Genomic DNA, 22,790 nt, shown 5'->3' with positions numbered 1-22,790 from the left:
GTGCATGCATTGCATTTAGCATACACGAAGACAGAAGCATTAAAGGCAGAAAAACCTTCTGCTGCTGGAAGAACAGCATGAAGAAAACAGATGTATTCAACTGCCTAACTGCAGTCAAGCCTCCCCTAGTTTCAAGGTAGTTTGTCCCACACATGGAACACTATTCTTGAAGAAAAAGCTGTCAGAAAAAAAGCAGCTGCTGCCATCTCGTGGGAGGCCTGAATCCTGGCAGCAAAGGGCTGGGTCCTGCTGCCCCTTGCCACTTACCGCTTGTAGGCTGAGTGGTCGTTCTTCACACTGCACTTCATATTTTTCAACTCATCCAGCACCGCAAACATGTTGATGAATTTGCCCAGTGTGATCAGATAGGCTTCAGACACAAAGTCCTTCCTTCTCTCAGCGTGGCACAAACGCCTCACCTCCCCACAAAACCGTTCAATTGCATTTCTCTAATGGGAGCAAAAGACAGAAAAACAAGGAGTAAAAGCCATGACATTCCCAGGAAAGAAGTTTCATCATGTACCTAGGTACAATGAAAAAGCTCCAGTGAAGCACAAAAATGTTTAAAGTATGCAAAACTAGCAAGGCATGAGTACAGGCTTTTCAGCTCCTCCTCTGTGTATCTGATGTGTACTGCAAGTGTCACCAGTGATTCTTGCCACCAAGCTTGCTTGACCCAAGAGCCAAGGTTCTTCTTTGCAGATAAAAGTAATTAAAAGTACAAATAAAAAAATAGGGCAATGCAAGAAGTAGTATTTTTTAAACTAAAAGGGGGTCAAATTAGATTGGCTATAAATCTTTTTACAGTGAGGGTGGTGAGGCACTGAAACAGGCTGCCCAGAAAAACTGTGGATACCCCATCCCTGGAAGTGTTCAAGGCCAGGCTAGATGGGGCACTGAGCAACCTGCTTTAATAAAAAATACCCCTTTTTCACTGCAGGGGGGTTGAATTATATGTTTTTAAGGTCCTTTTCAACTCAAACTATTCTGTGATTCTGTGAAGTTTAAAATCCCTCAGAAAAAAGGGATTTCATGTTCTTTAGTGAAGAAGTATATAGGAATTAAAAGGCAAATTATAGGAATCCTCCCTTCAAACAAACAAAAATCCACAGCACACTGTAAATGCCAGGTCTGTTAAGTCATCCTGGCACATGTTTATTTGAGGGCTTATTTCCAAGCAGGGCCACTTCAGATGGATTAGAAATACCAAAAAGACACAACTTCAAACATAAAAAGAAATCTGTTCTGACTTTAAAGCTCTAATCTGCTTGAATGAAAGAAGATTGAATGAAATGCAAAATTTCCTGTTGTCTTCCCCAACCGGGGGTCTTACTGAGTCCAACAATCTCCTACTTCCTGTGTGCTCGGCCTCACAGGCTCTAGCTGCACCATCTCTGAATAGTGCCTGGAAACATCCTCAGTCCATTGAAATAGATGGCAAGCTGCCAGGAGGGAGGAGAAGGCAAGACAGACTGCTATTCTCCAGCTCGGGTGGCTGGCAGGTCACAACAACTGGGTTAGCTTGCCTCAATTATGAATCTCCATAGCAATGTTGCACCTGCTGCTCTGCTGTCCAGACTTGTGGACCCCTCACTCCCCAGCAAATGGTTTTTGTGCTGAGATGTTTTTTTATACATGCGAAACACATTTCTACTTCCTTTCTTCCTAAAGTGACAGATCTCTGTCCCCATGTGCTGCCTAGGGACTATATGCAATTACATTTGATTTTATGCTGAAAGTCTTAACAGAGATTGACTCAAGTCTTTGAGACAGGCATTAAAAATTCTGCCCTTCTGTGAGAGAATATGGTGTGTTTTTTCTAACAAATAATGACTAGGCTCAGTACCTGAGAACACAATATGAAGTATACAAAGCAGGAATATAAAATTACAAGCCTACTGACAAATTTTGTTTTCATTCCTTTTACCTGAAAATACATAAAATTCATCAGTTTTGTGACTTCTGGCTCCAAAACTTCCACAGTTTTCTCATAAATTTCTACTCTGTTAGGCTGCTCGTTGCACTTGACCTGTGGATAATTAAAGAGGTTGTTATACTTGGAATTTTCCACAATAAAGCCTCAGCAACTAAGATCCTGAGCAAATGCAGTATCATCCTAAAGAGACAAACTTACAGACAAAAATTTCCAAGTTTGGTAATCTTATGCTAATCATCTAAGCTTAACTGAGTGTAAAAAAACCCAAAACAACCTAAGCTTTTCCTTCTACCTTACAGCAAGTAATTTAGTTGTCAAACACCTCTATAGGGTGTGCAGGGAGTAACCTTTCCACATTAAGCCACTTGCTCAAAATCATGCACTAAAATAGAGCCAGAACTGTAAATTAAAACAGATTACCTGACTTCCACTCTAAATATTTAAACCAGAGGATAAGCCTTCCTTGCATTTCAGTATAAAAATAATTGCATTACAAATCTTTAAAAAGGAAGGAGTCAACTCATGGAAGTAATTGTGTTCAGTTTTCTGATGCCTCTTAATATTCTTCCCACCCCACTCCTGTACAGCCACTCCCAGACACTTGAAGCTGACTTGTGCCCTATTCACAGTATGTTTTTTTTTCTATACAGAACAAGAATGCACTGTGTAGCTCTGGCCTTTAGAAAGTGGCTGTCTTGAAGCAGTAGTGTCTAGAAACTTCATGTTTGACCTGAACGTTAATTGTTACATGCTATGCTACCTGTTTTGAATTTAAGAATTAAACTGGGGAGTGGGAAGAGTCCATTCTCTTGACTGAAATGCTGACCTCAAGCAGATCCCACAATCAAAAGTTTTCCTTTTAAAACACAGTACCCCTACACTGCTCTTGATTCAAAAAGTAAGACTAACACAAACCCCATGAGGTATTGCTATAGATGCCTTATAAAAAAAATAAAGTCCAACTGCTCCCCAAGTGCTAAAAGACACTGTTCTATGGCATGCCCAGCTTAACAATGCAGGAACCAAAGTAGACTCCACTTTGGATCTCACTGACAAAGCTGTCTCTGTAAATCCATCCTAAAACAAGACAGAAGTTTTCACATTGCATTGACAGTAGAGTTTTCAACCATTACCTGGGGAATGGCTCTTGAGCAGCTTCTCCATGTATATAACATGATTGCATATTCCTGGCCTTCTTCTAGCATTTCGTTCTGTAGGGCAGACACTCAATACAATTAGGAATTGTAATACAAAAGGATTATATCCATGTGTCTTCTGTCAATTCCAAGCTTTTGTCCAAATGAACCTATTTCTCTTATCAGAATATATATACACAAACACATATGTATTGCATGCTGAATGATATATCATCAATTATTATCTCCCCACATTAGACTAGTTTATGTGTTGCTCTTTCTTCCCAAAACTAATGACACTATGATCCATAAGTATAAACAGAAATGCTGATCTTGGGGTGGGGGAGGGTGATGGGATTTATTCTTCTTTTTAAATTCAGGGAACCCAGGTAGAATGTTCAAGGATGAAAGAGTCAGCACATGCGAAGCAATTTTTTACCTGGCAAAGGAGAGGTGTACCAATATCCAAATAATCAAAACAGGTAAAGGAGTAATCATATAATTTTAAAAGTAGATTGATGTAAACATACATGATTTTCAGTAGCATGTAACCAGGTGCTTTATCTGCCCATTCCACCATTTGTGAACTGTACTCTAGAATTATAAGATGTAGTATTCCTAATTTTCCAAGAATACCATGAAAGAAGGGAACAATATTAGTTGCTAAAGAGGAAAGGCAATTATAAAAAATTTTAGAAGTGCGCTTGAAAAAAAAGAAAAGCCACACACTTTTTCATCTTATTTCCTCCTGGAAGTAGGTAATAGGTAACCTGTTTCCTGTGACCATAATTCTTTCAATGAACTGCAAGAAGACACATTCCTCTCCTTTTGTTCTATGTAATACAGATGTGTGTATCAAACATCTACTTACCATGCTAGAATGGACTGTAGCTTGCTCAATGTATCTTGCAATACCAGTGACAAATGCATTTCTGTCTTCAAAATTAGTGTTGAAGTTTGGCTGCAGAGAAAGGAAAACATGGAATTAAGTCTTCTGTAGCAGCATGTCTCCTATGAAGGAAAACTGAGAGCCTGGCATTTTCAGCCTGGAAAAGAGAAGGCTCTGGAAGACCTTATGGCAATGTCCAGGACCTAAAGGGGTCCTGCAATAAAGCTGGAGAAGAACTTTGTACAGGGGCATGTAGTGACAGGACAAATGGGAACAGATTCAAACTAAGTGTAGGTTTACATTAGGTATTAGCAAGAAATTATTGACTGTGAGGGTAGTGAGGCACTGGAACAGGTTGCTCAAAGAAGTTGTGGCTGACTCATCTTTGGAAATCTTCAAGGCCAGGCCAGCTAAGGCTTTGAGCAACCTGCTCTAGTGGAAAGTGTCCATGACAGAGGAGCTGGACTAAATGATCTTTGAAGTCCATTCCAACCCAAACCATTCTATGGTTCTATGAAAAGAATTTTTATACATATTGCCAATATGAACACAATTTGGTTTTGGGCAAAACATACTCTTTCTTAACAGCACTGGGAAATGTAAAAACCTTTTCCTATAATGAGAAAATACCTGGTAGAGAAGAGATGATGGTGGGGGCTCAATACACGGTTGCTGATCCGGCAATGGTAATTCCTCCAAGAGATCCACATTGGACAAGGCATCCTCCAAAGTTACTTGAGCAGTCATTTTGCACCTGGTTAGAAAATACATACATAAATGTAGATATGTAGATGTATACACATAGGTATAACTTTATATGTGTTACTATATACATGGTAAACAAATGAGTAACATGAAAGCTGGCAACTATTTATGTTGTGGAAAATGGGAAGTTTCCCTTCAACCAAAACAGAAGGGAAACAGTCAAACAGAAACCCAGTTGATTTTTAAATACAAGTTTAAATAAAACTTTTTAGACTAACATCCCTGTCCTTATTTTTGGAACTAAAGAAATGTTTCTCCTCCCCCACTACTGGACACCAGAAATACATCAAAAATAGAGTAAATGATGATTCTAAAGCTCAGTTTTGAGCCAATGTACTTTCAAAACTTCACATACTACAGCTTCTACAACCACGCCATCTTCAGGAGACCAGGCTGTCAAAAGGTGCCAGCAGTCTCCAGTCTTTCATGCCCTAGGACATCCAGTTCTGTTTTGGGTAGCAGATGATAGACTCCTCAGGGCCATGGCAATCTTTATTAACCTTTGACTGCTGCTGCTGCCTGGGGTTCTGAACCTAGAAGGGCAATGGGAAGAAATCTGGGCCATCTGTGACCAGTGACCAAGCACTGAAACAGGTTGCCCAGAGAAACTGTAGAGTCTCCTTCACTGGAACTTTTCAAGAACTGTCTGGCTGCAGTCCTGTGCTCCAGGATGATTGCTTCACCGGGGAGGCTGGACCAGGTGAGCTACTGTAGACCCTTCCAAACGTACCTGTCCTGTGATATTGTGAAAATTTAGGAAGAAAACATAGGATGGAACAACTCAGTCATCCACTTTTGTATAATGATTTACACATTCTCATCAGTGGAGTAAAAAAATTTTGATTTTTAAGGTAATATATCTAATCAGGATGTCTTATTTTTTGTGTTATTTTCCCTCATTTACCAGAGAAAAAACATATCTATGGTGCAAGGAGCAGCTGAGTACTGCTCTCAGCTCTAACCAGGAGGAAAGGAACACTGAGCACCTATATCCTAGAGGAACAGGACCCTGCTTGGCATGTGACACCCTCGTGGAGTTGCTCCATCCCCACATACAGGGAGGGTACAAGCAGATCCCAATGCAGCTTTGACAAAAACTCACTGCAAGATAGCTGGTATGGGCTGGTGATCCCACCACTCACTGAACTTTTACTGGCTGAGCAGAAACACCTCCTCACTTTCTTAATTATAGATTCCTGGAGAAAGATAGATCCACAGAAAGAGCAGTTTTACCTCCAAGGAAGGGCTCAGCTGGCAAAAAAAAACCCACCAAAAAACAGAAAAAAAAAAACACCAAAAAAAACCCAAAACAAAAACAAACAAACAAACAAAAAAAACCAGAACCAAAACCCAAACCCAAGGAGAGAAAACAACCAGGAGTGATTGATTACCTGTCTATCTCTAGAGACCAACCCTGCATACCAAGCCATTGCTGCAAAGCTATGGAGAGAGCTTGCCAACAACTTTATAAATAACAACCAACAGAAAAATTCATACATCTGTTTCTTCTTGAATGCCCAGCCCAAACCTTGCTCCCAGCCTGAGCATATCAGTTTTTCTTAAAGTAAATAAATAAACCAGTGTTCATATTGTGCAATTTGTGATCCTTGCCAGAAAAGGGATAAAGGACTGGACTGACAGGAGTGCTGGCTGGCAAACCTGTGCCAGGATGTTTGCCCAACACCTGCCTACACCCAGATCAAGCTCCAACAAAAGAACCACAATTATTCTCAAATTAGAGAATAGAATTATGCTCAAATTAGAGCAAAGAACATGGTGTCCTCCCTTCAATAAATCAACACATGCCAAAAAACTTGCCTATGGCTGGGCAAAAGTCCTGTGAGGAGGTCAGACTGAACAGTTTTACCCTAGAGAAAACTGAGCTGCCAAGTCTACAGATTAGTCTCTATCTATAGGCACTTTATAGATGAGTCTGAGTATCTAGATATCAAGCTTTAGCTATAAAAGAAAACATTAACTGAGAGGCTCCTCCCAACTTAAAACTTTTCATCCTCTTAGCCTCCCTGTCAAAATAGAAACACCCAGTGTGCAGCTGCTCTGGGATATGACAGGATGGGATCAATGGGCCCATAGCCCTCTCCCCAACTGGACAGGCAAATGGCCACAAAGCATTGGCTCCAAGAAAGCACAACAAAAATTGTTATAAAACCCATAGTGAAGAATGGCCAGCTGTTCTATACCAAAACCTACTGCAACTATCTATGTAAAGGGGAAGTGTCACTGCATGCAAGGTTAAGTATCACCACCCTCTCCCCAGTCCACACATCTTCCTTCTCCTCCTGAAACACGGTCCACCAATGACTTGGGCCCCTCCTGCTGAACAGAGCCACGTATTCACAAAATCCAAGCTCCTGACTTGTACCTCCTCAGCACTAGAAGTGAATATTCTGAAGATGTGGCCCGTACATCCCAATTCTGAAAGCACACCTGCATGCTTTTGTCCTCAATGTTTACAGATGCACAGGAGTATTCCTCCAGCATCAGCTATGTTCAGACTATAGGACATTAGACTTTCTGTGGACTTGTTTTTTAATACTTAGAAAACAATTTAAAACTAGAACCCAAAATCCCAGCTGACTTACACTGCCATCTGTTTAATAGCACAGGTTTGGGAAACGCTCACTAACAGGCCAGGGGCAGAAGTAAGAAACAAAAGCTTCCTGCTGCCCTCTGGGTTGTGACAAGACATACAGGAAGGAACATATTTTCAAGTCCATCGGCATGATTTCCCAAAGATCAGCATTTCTCAAAGCAGGAAAACAAAAGCCACTGGGCACAGACATTTGTAAATGCCTTCTGATTCTGAGGTTGCTCGCTGACATCTCCGCTTTGCGATTCTGCCAAAGGTATCCACATGCCCAGTGTTTGGTTGGCCAAGTTCAATGTCCCTGTTCCCCAGCCTTTGCACTCCAGTATCTAACAAGACATGAAAGAGGAAGCAGCTCCTTCCTGCCCAGTTTTGACACATTTGCAAATGTTGCAAGGGTGTGATGCACGTTTCCCCCCTGCCCCTCCAGAAGTGAGCAGAGGAGTTTTGACAACAGCAGTGGCAGGGTGACAGCTGGAACTGGCTCAGGGGTTTTCTCCCCTTCTTTATCTTTGTTGATAAACAAGTTCCAAAAGACAACAGCTGTTTCTCATGTACAATGATGAAGGGCTGGCAAAACTAGATTTTTTTTTTTTCCAGAAAAATTAATTTAAGAAAAGCTAAATTTCCCAAGACACAAACTTGGATAGGTTTGCCTCTTTAATAGTCATGAGCTTTTAACAGATTAAATTACTGGGCAGGAGAGCTAATATTTTAACAGATTCCTTTATGGCAGAGAACATAAGAAACTTCTAAGACATGCTTTAAAAAAAGTTTGATTAGGATTTTACATAAATGAGAACAGACTAAAATACTGTAGTCATAGTCATCATTATAGTTATATGAGGACATTTATCCAAACTGAGAATTTTTTTCATACTAAATTCCTACAAAGCTGTATTTTCAGTTCTGTACCCACATGAGATTTCCCAGGGCAGCTTTTCTCGGGCAGAAGACATGTAAGCATTACTTCTGAAGTAATATTTTTCGTTTTGGTATCTTTGGATCATGACCCATCCTTAAAGTACTAAAGTAAAAATGCATGAACAAGAACATGTTTTCCTGGTTGTACACAATTTAATTAGTGAACATTCAACATTCATGGTCTGACATTCTCCCTTGAGGAGAGAGAATCACATACACCAGCAAGATATTTTGCTAAATGCTGGTGTTTGATGAGCACACACAACTTCCTAAGCAGGAAAGAGCAATGCCTATGCCAGTTCTCAGCTCCTTTTTCTGGATTTCAAAGCAAGAAAATCCCTGTTTAAAAAGATCTTCAGCCTCACAGTACCAAGTCCCACCATGTCCAAGGGTCAAGAGATATCAATCCCAGGGTTTGGGTTTTTTTTAGAATGTTAGTGAAAGGCCACAGACTAGCTTAAACTAGGATATCCTGTTTTTCTTCATTTCTGAAGGAGATGAACACCACATGGGCCTGACCTGCTCAGAACAGCTTGTGCTGTAGAGAAGTGCACTGAGCTGTCTCTCACATTCTGTCCATGTGAAAAATCAAGCCAAAAAAAGGAAGCTCCTCTAGCATTGTTTACATTTTGATTTAACTTCAGAACCAGATTATTATTGAAAATGTTCACAAAAAAAAGAGTTGGCAACCTTTTTTAAACATCATAATTTTGCACCATTGCTCTCAGCCCTGCAACTGCATGTAAGCAGTGCCCTGCTAACAACAATTGATTTGATATCTAGAGGAGATGATTGTCAGTCCTAGTAGAGATACCATTTCCACATCTTCATCCTTACAGAATAATGTCTAAGTCTTTGCAGAAGGTCTATATTCTTAATTCCAAGCACATCAGAAAACAGCCAGTATGCATCTCTCAGCCATGCTCTTTTGGGCCTCCTGAAACTTCAGATTATTTGTAAGAAAATATGAACAGGAACAAATTATGGGGAAAAAATTTTTGAACAAAAAAAAATAATTAAAACTGACAAGAAGAAATAGTAAGAACTACAGAAGATAAGGACTGAGAAATCAGATAATACAGCATTAATTTCAGAATCACTGTGAGAGAAAGAGAGAAAGGATTGCTGTAACTATTCCGTTCTCAAACTTAGAGGTAAAAAAATCCCCCAAATACTAGAGAGCTAAGTAACAAGCTTTGAAGCTTTCTTTCAGTGATAGAGTTAAGCAGGACTCAGCCTATTAATAGCTAAAACAGGAAAAAATATGCTTGATGATACAAGACAGCTCTTATACATGTTCAGTAGGAGTGCATAGAATCCAACAGATATAACTCGTAGCTAGCAACCAAGTTATATAAATGTAGGTAAGGCAAATGAACTTAGATAACTGTACCCTTACTGAGATCTTCTTATAAGTGCAGAAATTACCACACAGTTCCTCTTTAGCCTATGGCCAGGACTTCCCAGAAATGTCCTCTAATGGTCTTATGAAATTATCCAGCTGAGTTTCAAACAGACATTGATTCCCAACATAAAAATTCTATCTCAAATAACTAGATTTGATGATATCTAGTTACTGGTGAAAAATAAAGCCCTTCACCACAAAAGTTACCAGATGCAATGTTACGACTGCGTTAGACAAGGTAGGGAGATGATGAGGTTGGTATCATGCTACCACAAAACATTTCAAAAAACCCGAAAGGTACACTGAGTGTCTTGAAAATACATACGGAAAGAATGGAAAGTCCTTGGAGAATACCAGTACATATGCCATTTAAATTACTTGCAAACTGTCATTATCACCTGTACTATGATTGTCAAGTGAACATTCCCACAGAAGTCTGATAAACAGTATAATTCAGTCCTTTAGCTGTAAAAATAAAGGCAGAAAATATCAAGCTACTGTGAAAGCCAACTTCAGAAGATATAGATACAGCAAGCAGAGGCATTTACTTTATGACAATTCTTACTTTACTTTATGGAAGTTGAAGTAACAATGTTAAACTTCCCTGACATAAACAAAAATAATTAAAATCTAAATCCCACAACTGACAGGCACTTTTTTTCCTTTGCATCACTTACTCAAAGGTTTCACACCCTGAGGACATGCTCACTTTGAAATCTCTAAGGATTTATCCTCACACATCCATCAGAGCAGTACCACAGCAGGCTTCCCTCTTCAAGCACGGTGGATTGCAGCAGGTAATAACCTGGAAACAGATTTCCAGGTGTTTTTTGCTGTCAGCTCCTTACAGTACACCTCCTAGGATATTGCTGCATACTGGAAAGATCAGACAGTGACCACAACTGTGCCTATTGCAATTCTTGCTTTACTTTATGGAAGTTGGAGTTAAAATGTTAAACTTCCCTGAAACAAAAATAATTAACATCTAAATCCCACAGCTGACGAGAGCTTTTTTTCTGCAGTGACAGTAGAGTAAACCCCTCCTGAAGTCCTGTACTCTTTGGAGCAGCTCTGCTACTGTCTCTTGACAGACCCTCTCCCTCCTTACCCCAAAAGCCACATCCATCCCAGCACCTCTGACAGCACCTGGCCAGGCATGTGGGAAGAGCCAAGTGTGCAAAGATTTGAGCCACTGCTGAATCTCGGGTGAGAAGAGTCAGAGGAATATCAGCATTGATCTTATCTCACCATTCTTGATACCATGCTATACACTATACTAGTACCTTAAACACCTCTGGGAAAAAAAAAAAAAAAAAAATTGTTCTCCACATATTTAACTTTATTTAACCAAAAGCTCACAGAAATCTGAGTTTAAACGTAGGATGCATGGATTCAAAATGCAGATAGTTACACTTTTAACAGCCTGAACCAGTCCAGGAAAAACACATCCTATAGTCATCAAACTGCAGGGCAAGTTCCCAGCCTGGAGAGGCGAGTTTGGGGCCCCTGGTCACAAAGGGTTGGATCAGCAGCTCTGGGCTGCAGCTGGCAGCCTGGGCCTCGCACCGTGCTCTGAGCTGGGGTCAGCACAGCCTGACCCACTCAAGCACAGTTTCTCTCTCTTTCCCCACGGCAGGAGAAGTGACCACAGAACACTCAGAGGTCTCTGAATGGGATGAGCAGATGTGCTCAGCACACCCCACCTCCAGCTGCGCCCAGCACAGTGCAAGCCCTGGACACCAGCAGATAAAACAATGCAAATCCAGCAGCACATGCAGATATTAGCTCGAGAATGCAGCCCAAGGAAGCAGAGGTGTTTTGGGACATCAAGGGAATTGGTTTTGATTATGTAACCCAAAAATCTCTCCAAGACTGGAATTTAAAGCGGCAAAAAAATTATTTCATATTAAAAATATGGAGAGGCATCATGCCAAAGAGTGAGTTAATTAAGGTGGAGTTTCAATGACAAAGAATTGCTGGACTGCAGAAATTTTTTTATATTTTCTGACTTTGCAGAATGAAAATATTGTTTCATTTGACTGAAAAATGATTTTGGGAGGGGATGCCCCATGTCTTTTTTCAGTCCACTGGACACATTTGTTTTTAAATAGATGCATTTGATCTCCAAGTGCTTGTACATGTTCCCAGGCTCAAAATAAGACAAAGAGGAAGTATGTCTACACTTTGAACAGCAACTTCCTTTGACATTCTTTCCCAAGTCTGCAAAAGCAGAATCTTTGCATCTTAAATTAAAATATAGTACCATGGCTACTGAAGATTAAAATTGCTGTGCAATCCATTAATTGAAATATGTATCCACATGAGTGGCTCTGCCTAAAATAAACTATTATATATGAATATAAATATTAATAAACAATTTAAATGCCTTTTGTATAAATAAATCAAAGTTTACCCTACTTAAAAAGACAGAATTCTGTGATGAAAATCAGGAAAATGTTATGTACTGCAGTTAAAGAGGGAGAAGCATATTATTCACAAAAAAAAAAAAAAAAAAAAAGAGCAGCAAAGATATTCACAGTCCACACACTGAAGCACTGAAGGAAAGAAATTCAAATGAATATATATTTAAAAAGATGATTGACTGGCCTGCTGAACTGAGGTCTTCAGGACCAGCCACAGCAAATTCTATGGCAACTAATGACAACATTCCCGCAAGAATAGAATTGGTCAGCCAGCAGCAGAAGTTAAGTTTTATCCCTATAGCAACACAACATTTTCATGTTTCTTCTGTCCCATTGTGTCATTTTATTATGCTACTGTATTGCAAAAAATCAATTAAATAATTTTTCTATTACGAAAATTTGATTTGATTTTCTGTGTAATGTTCCTGCTCAATTTAAGCCATGAGATTCCAATCACAAAGGACCCTTGTAATGGAATGAGAACAAAAGGAATGGATTTTCTCTTCCAAGAACAGCACAGCCATTACAAAATTATTAAATTTTATTTCAAATCTCCAAGATCTCTCTCAAAAACTCCCTTTTAGTTCGATTTTAATTAAATTTCTAACACTTCAGCCATTCAAGTGCTTACCTATCAATTCAGACTGAGAAGAAAATATTTTAACACCCTGATAGCCAAAGCACTTCAGAGAACAGCAATACGATGGATTTCTTTTTCTGTGCTCTGGACAGGACAATCTGCCTTTTTGCCATGCAGATCAGCGTAAGATGTTCCTTTTGGGACTGGAGCTCCTTTCCGTTCCTAAGCAACAGATTTGCATAAGCTGAAGGAGCAAAGCAAAATGCTTTTCACATCATTTACTGGCCTGCCTGATTAAAGTAAGAGACAGAAGAAAGCAAACAGCAGCTGACAGTCCTTTGTGCAACAGATTTGACATACTGCTAAGCTTTCAAAAATACATCTGCAAATGGAATTTTTTAAAAGGCTTAATACGTGAAAAAGAGAAAAAAATTCCAGCACTGTATTTTCCCATCCAAACATCATAGCAAGTCCCAGAAGAATGGCCATATAATAGAAACGATTAATTTAGTATTAGACTGCTACAGGGTGATGTGGCTCACAATAACTGTAGGCTTCCAAAAGCAGCCATAGACTGGGGGAAGAACATGAGGCTAATAGCATGGGAGGCTTTTTTTTAAAGAACATCTCAGCTTCCTAAATTAAAAGCTCTTTGTGTTCAGTCACATGTGAATTTTTCATGCAATCCACAGTACCACCTGTCCAGTTTCTGTTCCCTGCAGGGAAACATCCCAGCAAGCAATCCCCATCCCTGACATCTCTACACAAGCAACGCCTGTGCTATGATTGTGCAAGCAAGGTTCAAGTGCTCAGTGATACACCAGTCTTATCACCTGGAAAACTGAATGCTGGGCAGTATCAGTAAGCAACAGCAGCACCATTAATGCAACCTAAAAGCCACACTTCAGTGAGTCAGTACTGTTCCTCCCACAGGATAATCAAGGTCAAAAGGACACCAGTGTTAAGGATGCTGTCATGGGGCTGAAATGGCTTGCTGACACACTGACCACCAGAACTCAGAGAACAATTAGTTATGCTTGTCAAGTAACTTCCTTTTCAATATTAATTCAAGCACTTTCCAATAAAATGAAGGTTTGGCACTCTACTATCATCACAGCAGATTAGGAATGGGGAAATCTCAGGCTCTTTGAACGAACCCTAGATCAAGACTGGTAATTGATGGTAGTCCAGAATTGCCTTTCCTGAAACCTGCCACCACGTGTATGTCTACTAACTACTCTTTTTTACAGCATCAGTAAGAAAACTCTCCCACAACTAGAGAACACAGTGCAACCTCAGCACTCCTGTACCATAGCACCTGGCTGGAGTCACTATATTTTTGCTAGCAAGGCACCACAAGAGTGAATTTATTAGTGTTAGCAGCCAGCAGGAGCACATGGATGAGCACATACTAATTCTACAGCAGCAGCATCTGTAGTGGATGATGATGATGCAAGCAAGTAACAACCAGGTATTTCAAAGGGCAGCCCGGCCAGTACCATGCATCTGCAGCATCATTCCACATCTTGAAGCTTTAGAAGATAGATACAATTTCCAAAAGTTAAAATATAGGGTGGAATGCTATCCCTCTGTAGGAAGCTGGAGTGGAGGATGCACACACTTCAAAAATGAAAAATTAATTTGCTCATTCCACTTATTTGTTAATCCATTGCGATGGCATGGGGGAAGCCTAAGCCTCTAAAATTTCCTCCAAAAGTATCCCACTTAGATGAACAAGTAGGGAGGGCTTGTCTCTGAAGTTTGCCCTGCAGCATGCAACCCCCCTCTGCAATGGCACTAGTGCTACAAGAATTCACAGAGATGCTTTGTTTGGTTTGCTTAATTTGTGAACCTAAGTCTGAAGCCCAAAATATGTCACAAATGTAAAATAAAAAAAATCTGCTGTTGATGGGGCTAGATGGCTGAGAGGGTTTGTGCTGATTTACTAATTAATTCTCACAGAACGGAGTTAGTTCTGAGTGAACTAACTAATGTACAGAATGAACCCCCTTCTGCAATATTTGACCTCTCTTCAGACTGCAATGAAGCTAGAGATTTAAGCACTGTTTCATTCTAGTTTAGGTGTGCTGAGATCTGTCTTGCTACACTTACTTGCCTTACCCTATTAATATTCTCTGGTATTACACCTTTGACTTGCACCATTTCACCTTCCTGACCAACTCCCTCCCGTTCTCTTTTTTGCATTCTTTTTCTCTCACCCAGTTCACTCCTCCACACCCCTTTTTAATCTTGTTTGCTGCCATTTTTGCATTCTGCTGATGCTGCTCTCTCCCGCAGCTGTTCTCAACAAGCATTTCTCCTGTACTTGCTCCTGATCCTGCTGCTGCATGGGTGGTAGGAAGCAGTGCTTCACAGCAGTGCTTTGGACCAGACTGAAGTTTAGCACAGAAGCCAAGCACCGAAGCACAGCACTTACAGCATGTGGAAACTACAACTACAGTTGCGAAAAGCTCTCTCACTTAGCAAAGATAACACTCCCACTGTGAACATTCTGCAAAGAATGAGAAAGTGAGCAGCATAAGCACTAACCACCCCAGAAAGGAGAACGGAAATCAAGTTCACGTGGAATTAGCCTGGCATGGCTCAGGATGAAATCTTCCATCACAGACTGCTCACACCTGCTCAGCATGGGTTTTGCTGGCTGCCCTTTGTGTCTGGTGTATACAGAGTGCTTTAATCAAAAAGGGCACACCTGTGTACATGGGCTGAAAGGAGCCGGGGACAGGGGAACTGAGCACCTCAATGGATGGAAGACTGTCATGTCACAGGTAAAAGAGATGAGCCTCAAAGATGAAGAGAAATACAAGAGTCTGGAGTCTTCAGGTTTCCATCTAAGCAACAACACAACTCCTCAGCCTTAGACAAGCTGTTTATTTGGACTCATAAGTAAATGAGTCCAAATAAAGGTCCCTTTGTTTGAAAGGGACCTTAAAGACCATACAGTTTGTCCCACATGCCATTGGCAGGAACACCTTCCACTAGACCAGCTTGCTCAAAGCCCCATCCAACCTGGCCTTGAAGACTTCCAGTGATTGGGCACCCACAGCCTCTCTGGGCAACCTGTTCCAGTGCCTCACCACCTCCACAGTCAGGAATTTCTTCCATATCTTTTGGCTAAATTTCATCTCTTTCAGTTTGAACCCATTACTCCTTGTCCTATCACTACAGTTCCTGATAGAGCATGTGAGTTCTGTACTTTTATTTCACAAGAACAGAGAGAAATAAAGAAAAACAACATTGTTTTCTCAGGGGAGGTGAGGACAGCACTCTTTTCCTTAGCCCAGTTACACAGATGGTTGCTCCAGGGTCAGTCTTACAGCTTCTCAGGGGAGTCTGCTTGGCAACACCCCTGCCTGTGGGAAGGAAACCCACCACACCACTGCTGGGAGCAGCCCCCCAGGTCTCCCTTCCACAGTGCTTCTGCATTTTGCATCCAGCTTATGTTCCCCAATGACATGTCAGGCATTCATTACATCCAGTAGGCTTTTTCAATGAAAGCTGAAGCTCTGGCTTCAGCGTTGCCTTATTTTGAGTTTAAAAATTTATTTTTTGCCTTATTTTGAGTTTAAAAAATGAACAAAGGCTTTAAAAAAACTACTCTGAAATACAGGCTGTCTGCTGTCATTCCCACTCCTTCTCTATACCTATAGGTACTTGGTAAGTCAACAATACAACACTCTCCACTTTCAGTTAAAAAAATTACACAGCTTCATCTGAAAAGGAAGTTGGAAATATTTTAGGCAAATTTGTACTATCCATGCTTAAAAGTAGCTTTTTATTTATTATCTAAATCAGTACAATAATAATGCACAATTTTGAAAAATTATGGTATTTAAAAAGAAAACAAAATTTTAAAAACACCAACAAGCTGTTAAAAAAATACTATGATGTGCATTTCTGTGAGGAGAGTGAATCAGACAAGAAGTAAATAATGGTTTAATAGCTCTCTTTAAAAAATCTAAGGAAATAGTACAGGACAGAGTAGAAGAGAAAACAAAAATAAATAAATTTTAGTTTCTTAAGCTCTCTTTTTCCTCAGAAAAAGCTCATCATCTGTAGTATTTTATACAAGAAAATATATTATTTCAGTGAAAATTCACCCAAAGCATTACTTCAGATATCACCTGACAAGCATTCACATCTATCTTGAGCCATGTGTCATGACAGTTTGCCTGAACGTCACCTCAGAATCTACAATTCAGTGTACTCTCCTTATTGATTTAGTATCACTGAAACCACTTAAAATAATTAGAGTTATACTGAAGGAAGGCTATAAATAGCTTCAGGTCAATAGTATTTTTATTTCTTGCCAACAAAGTGTCCATGTCCCTATCAGAATTAAAGTATTTTAAAGTGAAGTACAGCACTTATATAGTTTTACCTAAACTGTGGAAACAAATCTCTTGTATAGGTGTAGTACATAAAGCAAATATCTCCAAAAGACCTTGTGTCATTTGCACAGCTGGAAACACTACTTAGCATGGCAACTCTTGAGATTCATGTCCTAGCACAAAACCACAGTACTGGTTTTTAAATCTATTTGTTTCTAAAACCAAAAGCACCATTTAATTTTTTTTTACTTTAGAATAAAGTAATTCATAATAACATCACAGAGACTCAACCCTCCTAATAATTTGCAGAGAGTGTAATCTAGTAAGTATAAGTCTATACATTGCCTGAATTCTTAAGATGATTTCAGTGGAGGGAGAGGAGTAATGGCTTTTTTTTTTTTTCCACCAAATGAGTAATTATTAGCTTCAAAAAGTTTGTTTGTCACTCTGTTACCTCCTGACTAACACTGCTGGAAAAGAGACCTGCAAAAACCAGCCATGTGAAAGGCTTGCAGAAAGACAGACTGTTAAACTGAGAAAATCTCACAGTATATGGTTCAAGCAAAGAGAAATCATACAAGTTCACCCCACAAATAACTACTTTGTAAGCTGGGAGCACTCACAAACCAGAAAAAGGAGGGCACTGCAGCCTGCTGCCCTGACATTTACCTCTGATGAAAGCAAGAACAGAAGTGCCAATTCCATATGTGTTACCTGACTACTTGAATAGAAAAGCTTTAGTAAAGTTAACATGTAGGACATCCACTCTTGTGGAGAGCACTCACTTTAAGCTCTGCCTAGGCCAGGGCACCTGTCCTGGCAACACACACACAGAGAGCCACAGAACAACCACCCAGTCAAAGAACTACCATGTTCACTTTCACTTCTCTGCAGTCATTGAGAAGACTCACAGCTTGACTAAGAGGGCTGCAAATCCACAGCAGACCACAACTGGCTAAGTCCCACATGGTGGGTGCCTAGCAGGCAGCTAATTAAGCAACAAAGGGATTTCCACCCTGAGAGTCCTCCCTGAGCTCACCATCAGACTGATGCCCTCCTGGGGTCCTTTCCAGCAGGAGCAGAGGTCTGGCAGAATGAAACAGCTACAGAAAATGTGGGGAAGGGACAGAGCAGCAGGACACAAGTGCTGCTTCTCAGGAGCAGGGACCACCACCGTCTCCCAGCTGGGAAGGCTTGGAGAGATGGGCTCCCTCTCCAACACCCTGAGCCAGATCTGTGCTCAACCTGGCTACCCACAACCTTTAATCACCTCTCCCACAATGGTCTTTCTGCAGAAAGGTATAAGTTCACTTGATACCTAGTGCTCAGTCTGAGGGAAAGGGGGTTCTTCTGAGATGGCAAATGCCTGATGATTATTTGTGCCATACCAACCTTTACCACAGCTCTACTTTTTACAGTTTAAGTCCAAGATAACCACTTTTTCCTCAAAACATTGAAGTGTGTGAATAGAGGATTTTCTTCACAAACATTTGTGAGTGCACATATATTTATAGACAGAGGCAGACAGTAAACAGTACATACTAATGCAGAGAAAAATCTTTCAAGTCTTATGAAGAAAACAAGCTTCAGGATTTTTGCCAGTGTGTTTATGATAGATAATGAACTACCCAAAATATCTCGTAACATTTTTGGTGCCAAGAGATAGAAAGATTAACTGCTGTTTTGAAACCTCTGTCTTCTTGTAGCAAGTCTCATCAATGCATCGTATGCTATTTTTACCACCAGAAAGGCAGTGATGTGGATTAATGGAATTACGTTTTAACAAAGCAAATCAATACGCACTCTGTTATCAGTATTACACAGCAAAGTGTGCCCCCGAGCCCTACTAATGTCAGCTTCTAAGGGCAGACGTGCAGTAAAGAGGATACTGAACTGACGTATGTAGCTTAAAATATAAAGCACCATTACCAAGCTCTTTGTGAGTTTTTGTAGGCATACAGTCATATTTCACAACGTTGAAATGTCCTTCTTTCATTTTACTGTCTCAGTTCTGCATAAAAACGAGGACAAGGATAGGCGGCTTTTATTTGCTGTCTATACAAATAACAGTGTAGCAAGATGACCTTCAAGAGTCAAGTCTGCCAGAGGCCACTTGTAACAAGGTATATTTTCTACAGATCAAAAATTTATAACTCTGTTACATTTACTCCTCTCTCTTTGCCTTTATCCCTGAGAATATGTTCACAGGGAAGCTCGAGACCGTTCAAATGAATCACAATCCCACACACATTGATGGATCCACCTTGAAGTGGCCACTCACGCCTGGGCTGTGCCAAGCTCCTGCAGCATCCCTAGGTAAACAAGCACTGGGTTCAAGCGTAATTGCTTATTAAGTTGGGGCTTGCCATAGTAGCTGCAGTTATTTTAAAATGTATAAACAGTGGAAATTCAGGAGCTCACACAGTCACTGTTTCGAGCAGTGAAGTCAATTGCACAGCTGACTTCCGACTCAGCAGGGTAAAACTCACTGCCCAGCATTCAAGTTTACTTTACTTGTTGGCACACCAAAGGAACCACTTGAAGAACCTGCCCAGAGAACGCAGGGCAAAAACTGTAAAATGAAACCCACTTGACAGGCACATAAATAGGCATGGAAATTACATTAAAACTAATTTTCTCTTGTATAGCATTACAAGCAGTTGTAGGAGCTTTCAGGTCAGAGGTTGAATACAACTGCTCCCACAAAAAACAAGCTTTGTGGGGATTTTTTTGTTCCATCTTTTTGTTCCAACCTTGCAGCTCAATTCCAACTACTCTGGATTTTCCACCTCAACCTCAATATCTCGGAAATCTTCAACAAACAAACTTGAAAATAAAAATCTGATTATTCTGACAAGAGAGTTATGGCAAGATTTTAAAACCTACACTCAGGAACAAGCCACCTTCCAAGAAAATTCTCTCCCAGAATGAATAAACAAAGCACTACCCAAAATTTAAGGAGTATGTCAGGAAAACATCTAACATGGAACACATAGCTATAACAGATTTCTCGTAATTATTTAATTATGCTACAAAGTCAGCATCATGGACCAAGAGAATCTGTTGGTTTAAGCCCAGAGGACAATTTCTATCTAAGACAAACTGAGGAAAAAAGAATTTTTTTAATAAATATGAATATTTGAATATTACAGGTACATCACTAAAACACTATGAGCTTTTTTTATAACTCACACATTCAGAAGATAAAAACTGAAAAGTCTGAATTGTTTGTCAAACATCACTCCACTCCCTGCATCAGTACCCTCAAAAGAAACTGACAAATCCAAGACCTGCAAACAAAACAAAGTCTTTCAAGCAGGGATGTTGTGGCGGGGGAGTATTTAGGTGTTTTCCTAAGACTCAGAGAGGTTTATTTTCAGAATACATAAATAAGCTGTGACAACCTGAAAACCAAAGTACATTAGAGATAGTCCATCAGGTACATAGACCCTATTAAAAAAAAAAATCTAAGTTGCTACAAAGAAAGACTGATGTACACTTTTTAGAAGGCAAGCCAAGCAAGCTTTCATGATACTGGGGTTAAGCCTTCCCAATGCTATACAGACTTCTTCCAAATTCCTCCTCCTCCCTCCTGGCAGCTACAGAGACAACTGGCTGCCTACACAGCCAGACTTCACGGACCAGTTGCCTGCGAAAGCTTAAAGAATCTTTTACACTAGAACAGGAAAAACTCTCTGTTTACAAAAGTTAAAAAAAAAAGTTTTTTAGAGGTAGAAGTGGGACTTAAATGAAGTCGAGAATCAGAACTTAAGTAAGGAGCAGCAATGCTTTTTCTATCACATAGCTCAGACATTCTCTGAGCATAAAACAGTTTAAGTACAATTAATAAAAACATAATTCAGAGATTGCCGACTTACACTACAGTATTATCATAAATTCAATTTTGAAGAAAACACTACCACACAAGACTGCATACGTACATGATCAGTAAGCTTATTATAATAAAGTTATGCCAAATAAGTAACTGGAATGCAATAAGGACTAGAGTCCTCATTAGCCTAAGCTTTCCATTTCCCACAGTTTACAGAAAAGGCTGGTATGACCTTCTAATTAAGAAGAAATTCCTCCAGCTAGCTTTCCTCCTCCTCCAATACATGCTCTCCAGCCAGCACTTCAGGCAGACTGGCTGCATCCCACAAACACAACTTCCTCCCAACAGCCTTCCTGGCACAAACAACCATTTACATGTCTAAATGCTACCTCAACCTGCCATCAAAGAGCACAGGAATAAAATTCAAGGCAATGAGAGCCTGCTGAAATGCAAAAAAATTAGCAAAGATGTTGATGAACTACAGGGATACTCAGAAAGATGAAGTGCACGTCTGTCTTCACCTTTGCTCATTAGAGAGGAGGGATGAGGTGGCAGACCATCCATGTGGGGATTTTCAAGCTTATAGCGCTGTTGTCATTACAGCATAGTTATTTTTGCTGGATAATTCTCAAGTTCCTCATGAGGAAGTTATTCCCCGTCCTTACACAGACACTACAGATCACCTCCTTCCTCTGAAGAGGGAGATGAACCTGAACTGAGCTTTTTACTTTTATGTTTTCCCCATCCAGACAGCCTAGGAGGCAGACCTCTGACCACTCGAGTGCTGCAGACACAAGGGCCACGCGTGAGCGGGAACAAGCTAAACCTTACCCCCAGAAACAAAAACCAAGAATGGCTTTTAGGTAACCACCGCTGAGGAACCCAGCCCGCCTGAGGCCACGGCCGCCTGCCCGCGGCTCGCACGGCCCTTGCCGCCGCCCCCAGGCTCCGCCCGAGCAGCGGGACCCCCGCGGCACCGCCGGCACCTCCCAGCTCCGCGGAGCGCCAGATAGCGAGCGGGCGGGCGAACCAACCCCGGACAAGCGGCGGGGCTCACGGGTACCAGCCAGAGCGGCGCGGCGGGGCGCGGAGCCGCCCGGCGCCGCAGATGGAGCGTCCGAATTCGGGGAAGGGGCCCGGGAAGCGCCGCTCACCCGCTCTCCGCCGGCTCCCGGGAGCGGCGCTGCCCGCCGGCGGGAGGAGCCCGTCTGTCCGTCCGTCCGTCCGTCCGCTCGGCCCGGCCGCCGAGGGTCGCGTCGGCCCGGCGGCTCCGCTCCTGGGCCGCGCCTGGCAGGGAGTTTCCTGTCTGAGTCACTTCAGCCGGGAGTTGCGCAGGGAAACACCCTTCCTGCCGCTCCAGCTCCTCCTCCTCCTCATCCCAAACCTGCCGCCCCTTCCCGCCCCCGGCGGGCTCCGGCCCCGGCTCCTCCTCCTCCCGGGGAGCCGGGAGTAGTCCCGGAGCTACCGCAGGCGGCGGAGCTGCGTCCGGGACTGGCCCTTTGCTGTTAATGAAAGCCACTTCTTCTGTGCCCTGTACACGGGCCAGTCTGTCTCTCGGAACACAAATTACGCCCAGGACGACCGTGCCCACTCCTACAAACCCCGCACAGTGCCATCCGGTGCCCGCCCCAGCACCACTGCAGGAAAACCAGCCCCAGGGGCACCGGGGCCGGCAGTACCAGGTCAGTGCCGGGGCTTCCCACTTCACAACTTTGCTAGCATGGCAAGGGAAAGACGCCAGCCGTAAGGATGAAAAATCTAGCCTTTAAAAATCAAACGGGATCGCGTGGGAAACCCCTTTAAATATCCTGCAGAAGGTGCTCATGCCTGTGGTGTTTGCATCTGAAATAACCACACTTCATTAAAATCAAAACCATAAAACCTAGGCAGGTTGCTGTTTGACCGTCTGCCACTTTAACTTTTCTATAAACAATATCAAA

General features: G+C 41.5%; 1 protein-coding gene across 3 annotated transcripts in view; it reads right to left on the bottom strand.

Annotated features, from left to right (window-relative positions):
* The window catches only part of CYFIP1 (cytoplasmic FMR1 interacting protein 1), a 74,873-nt gene extending 52,686 nt beyond the window's left edge, over positions 1 to 22,187 (bottom strand). Inside the window, exons 1-6 of one of the 3 annotated variants that reach the window (XM_021546663.3) lie at positions 22,005 to 22,187; positions 4,592 to 4,715; positions 3,944 to 4,033; positions 3,070 to 3,147; positions 1,928 to 2,029; positions 268 to 449 (exon numbers count right to left, since the gene is read on the bottom strand). In XM_021546663.3, the coding sequence (XP_021402338.1) occupies positions 268 to 449; positions 1,928 to 2,029; positions 3,070 to 3,147; positions 3,944 to 4,033; positions 4,592 to 4,708 (569 nt within the window). In that variant the 5' untranslated portion in view covers positions 4,709 to 4,715; positions 22,005 to 22,187. Of the gene's footprint in view, positions 1 to 267; positions 450 to 1,927; positions 2,030 to 3,069; positions 3,148 to 3,943; positions 4,034 to 4,591; positions 4,716 to 12,717; positions 12,968 to 22,004 lie in introns of those variants that run through there. The other 2 variants (XM_021546665.3, XM_021546664.3) reach the window with 2 other exon arrangements.
* Between the last annotated feature and the right edge of the window lie 603 nt (positions 22,188 to 22,790).

This window comes from Lonchura striata, chromosome 2 (genome assembly GCF_046129695.1).
Source record: "Lonchura striata isolate bLonStr1 chromosome 2, bLonStr1.mat, whole genome shotgun sequence".
In the NCBI taxonomy this organism is placed as follows: Eukaryota; Metazoa; Chordata; class Aves; order Passeriformes; family Estrildidae; genus Lonchura; species Lonchura striata.
This window is presented reverse-complemented; position numbering and strand designations above follow the sequence as displayed.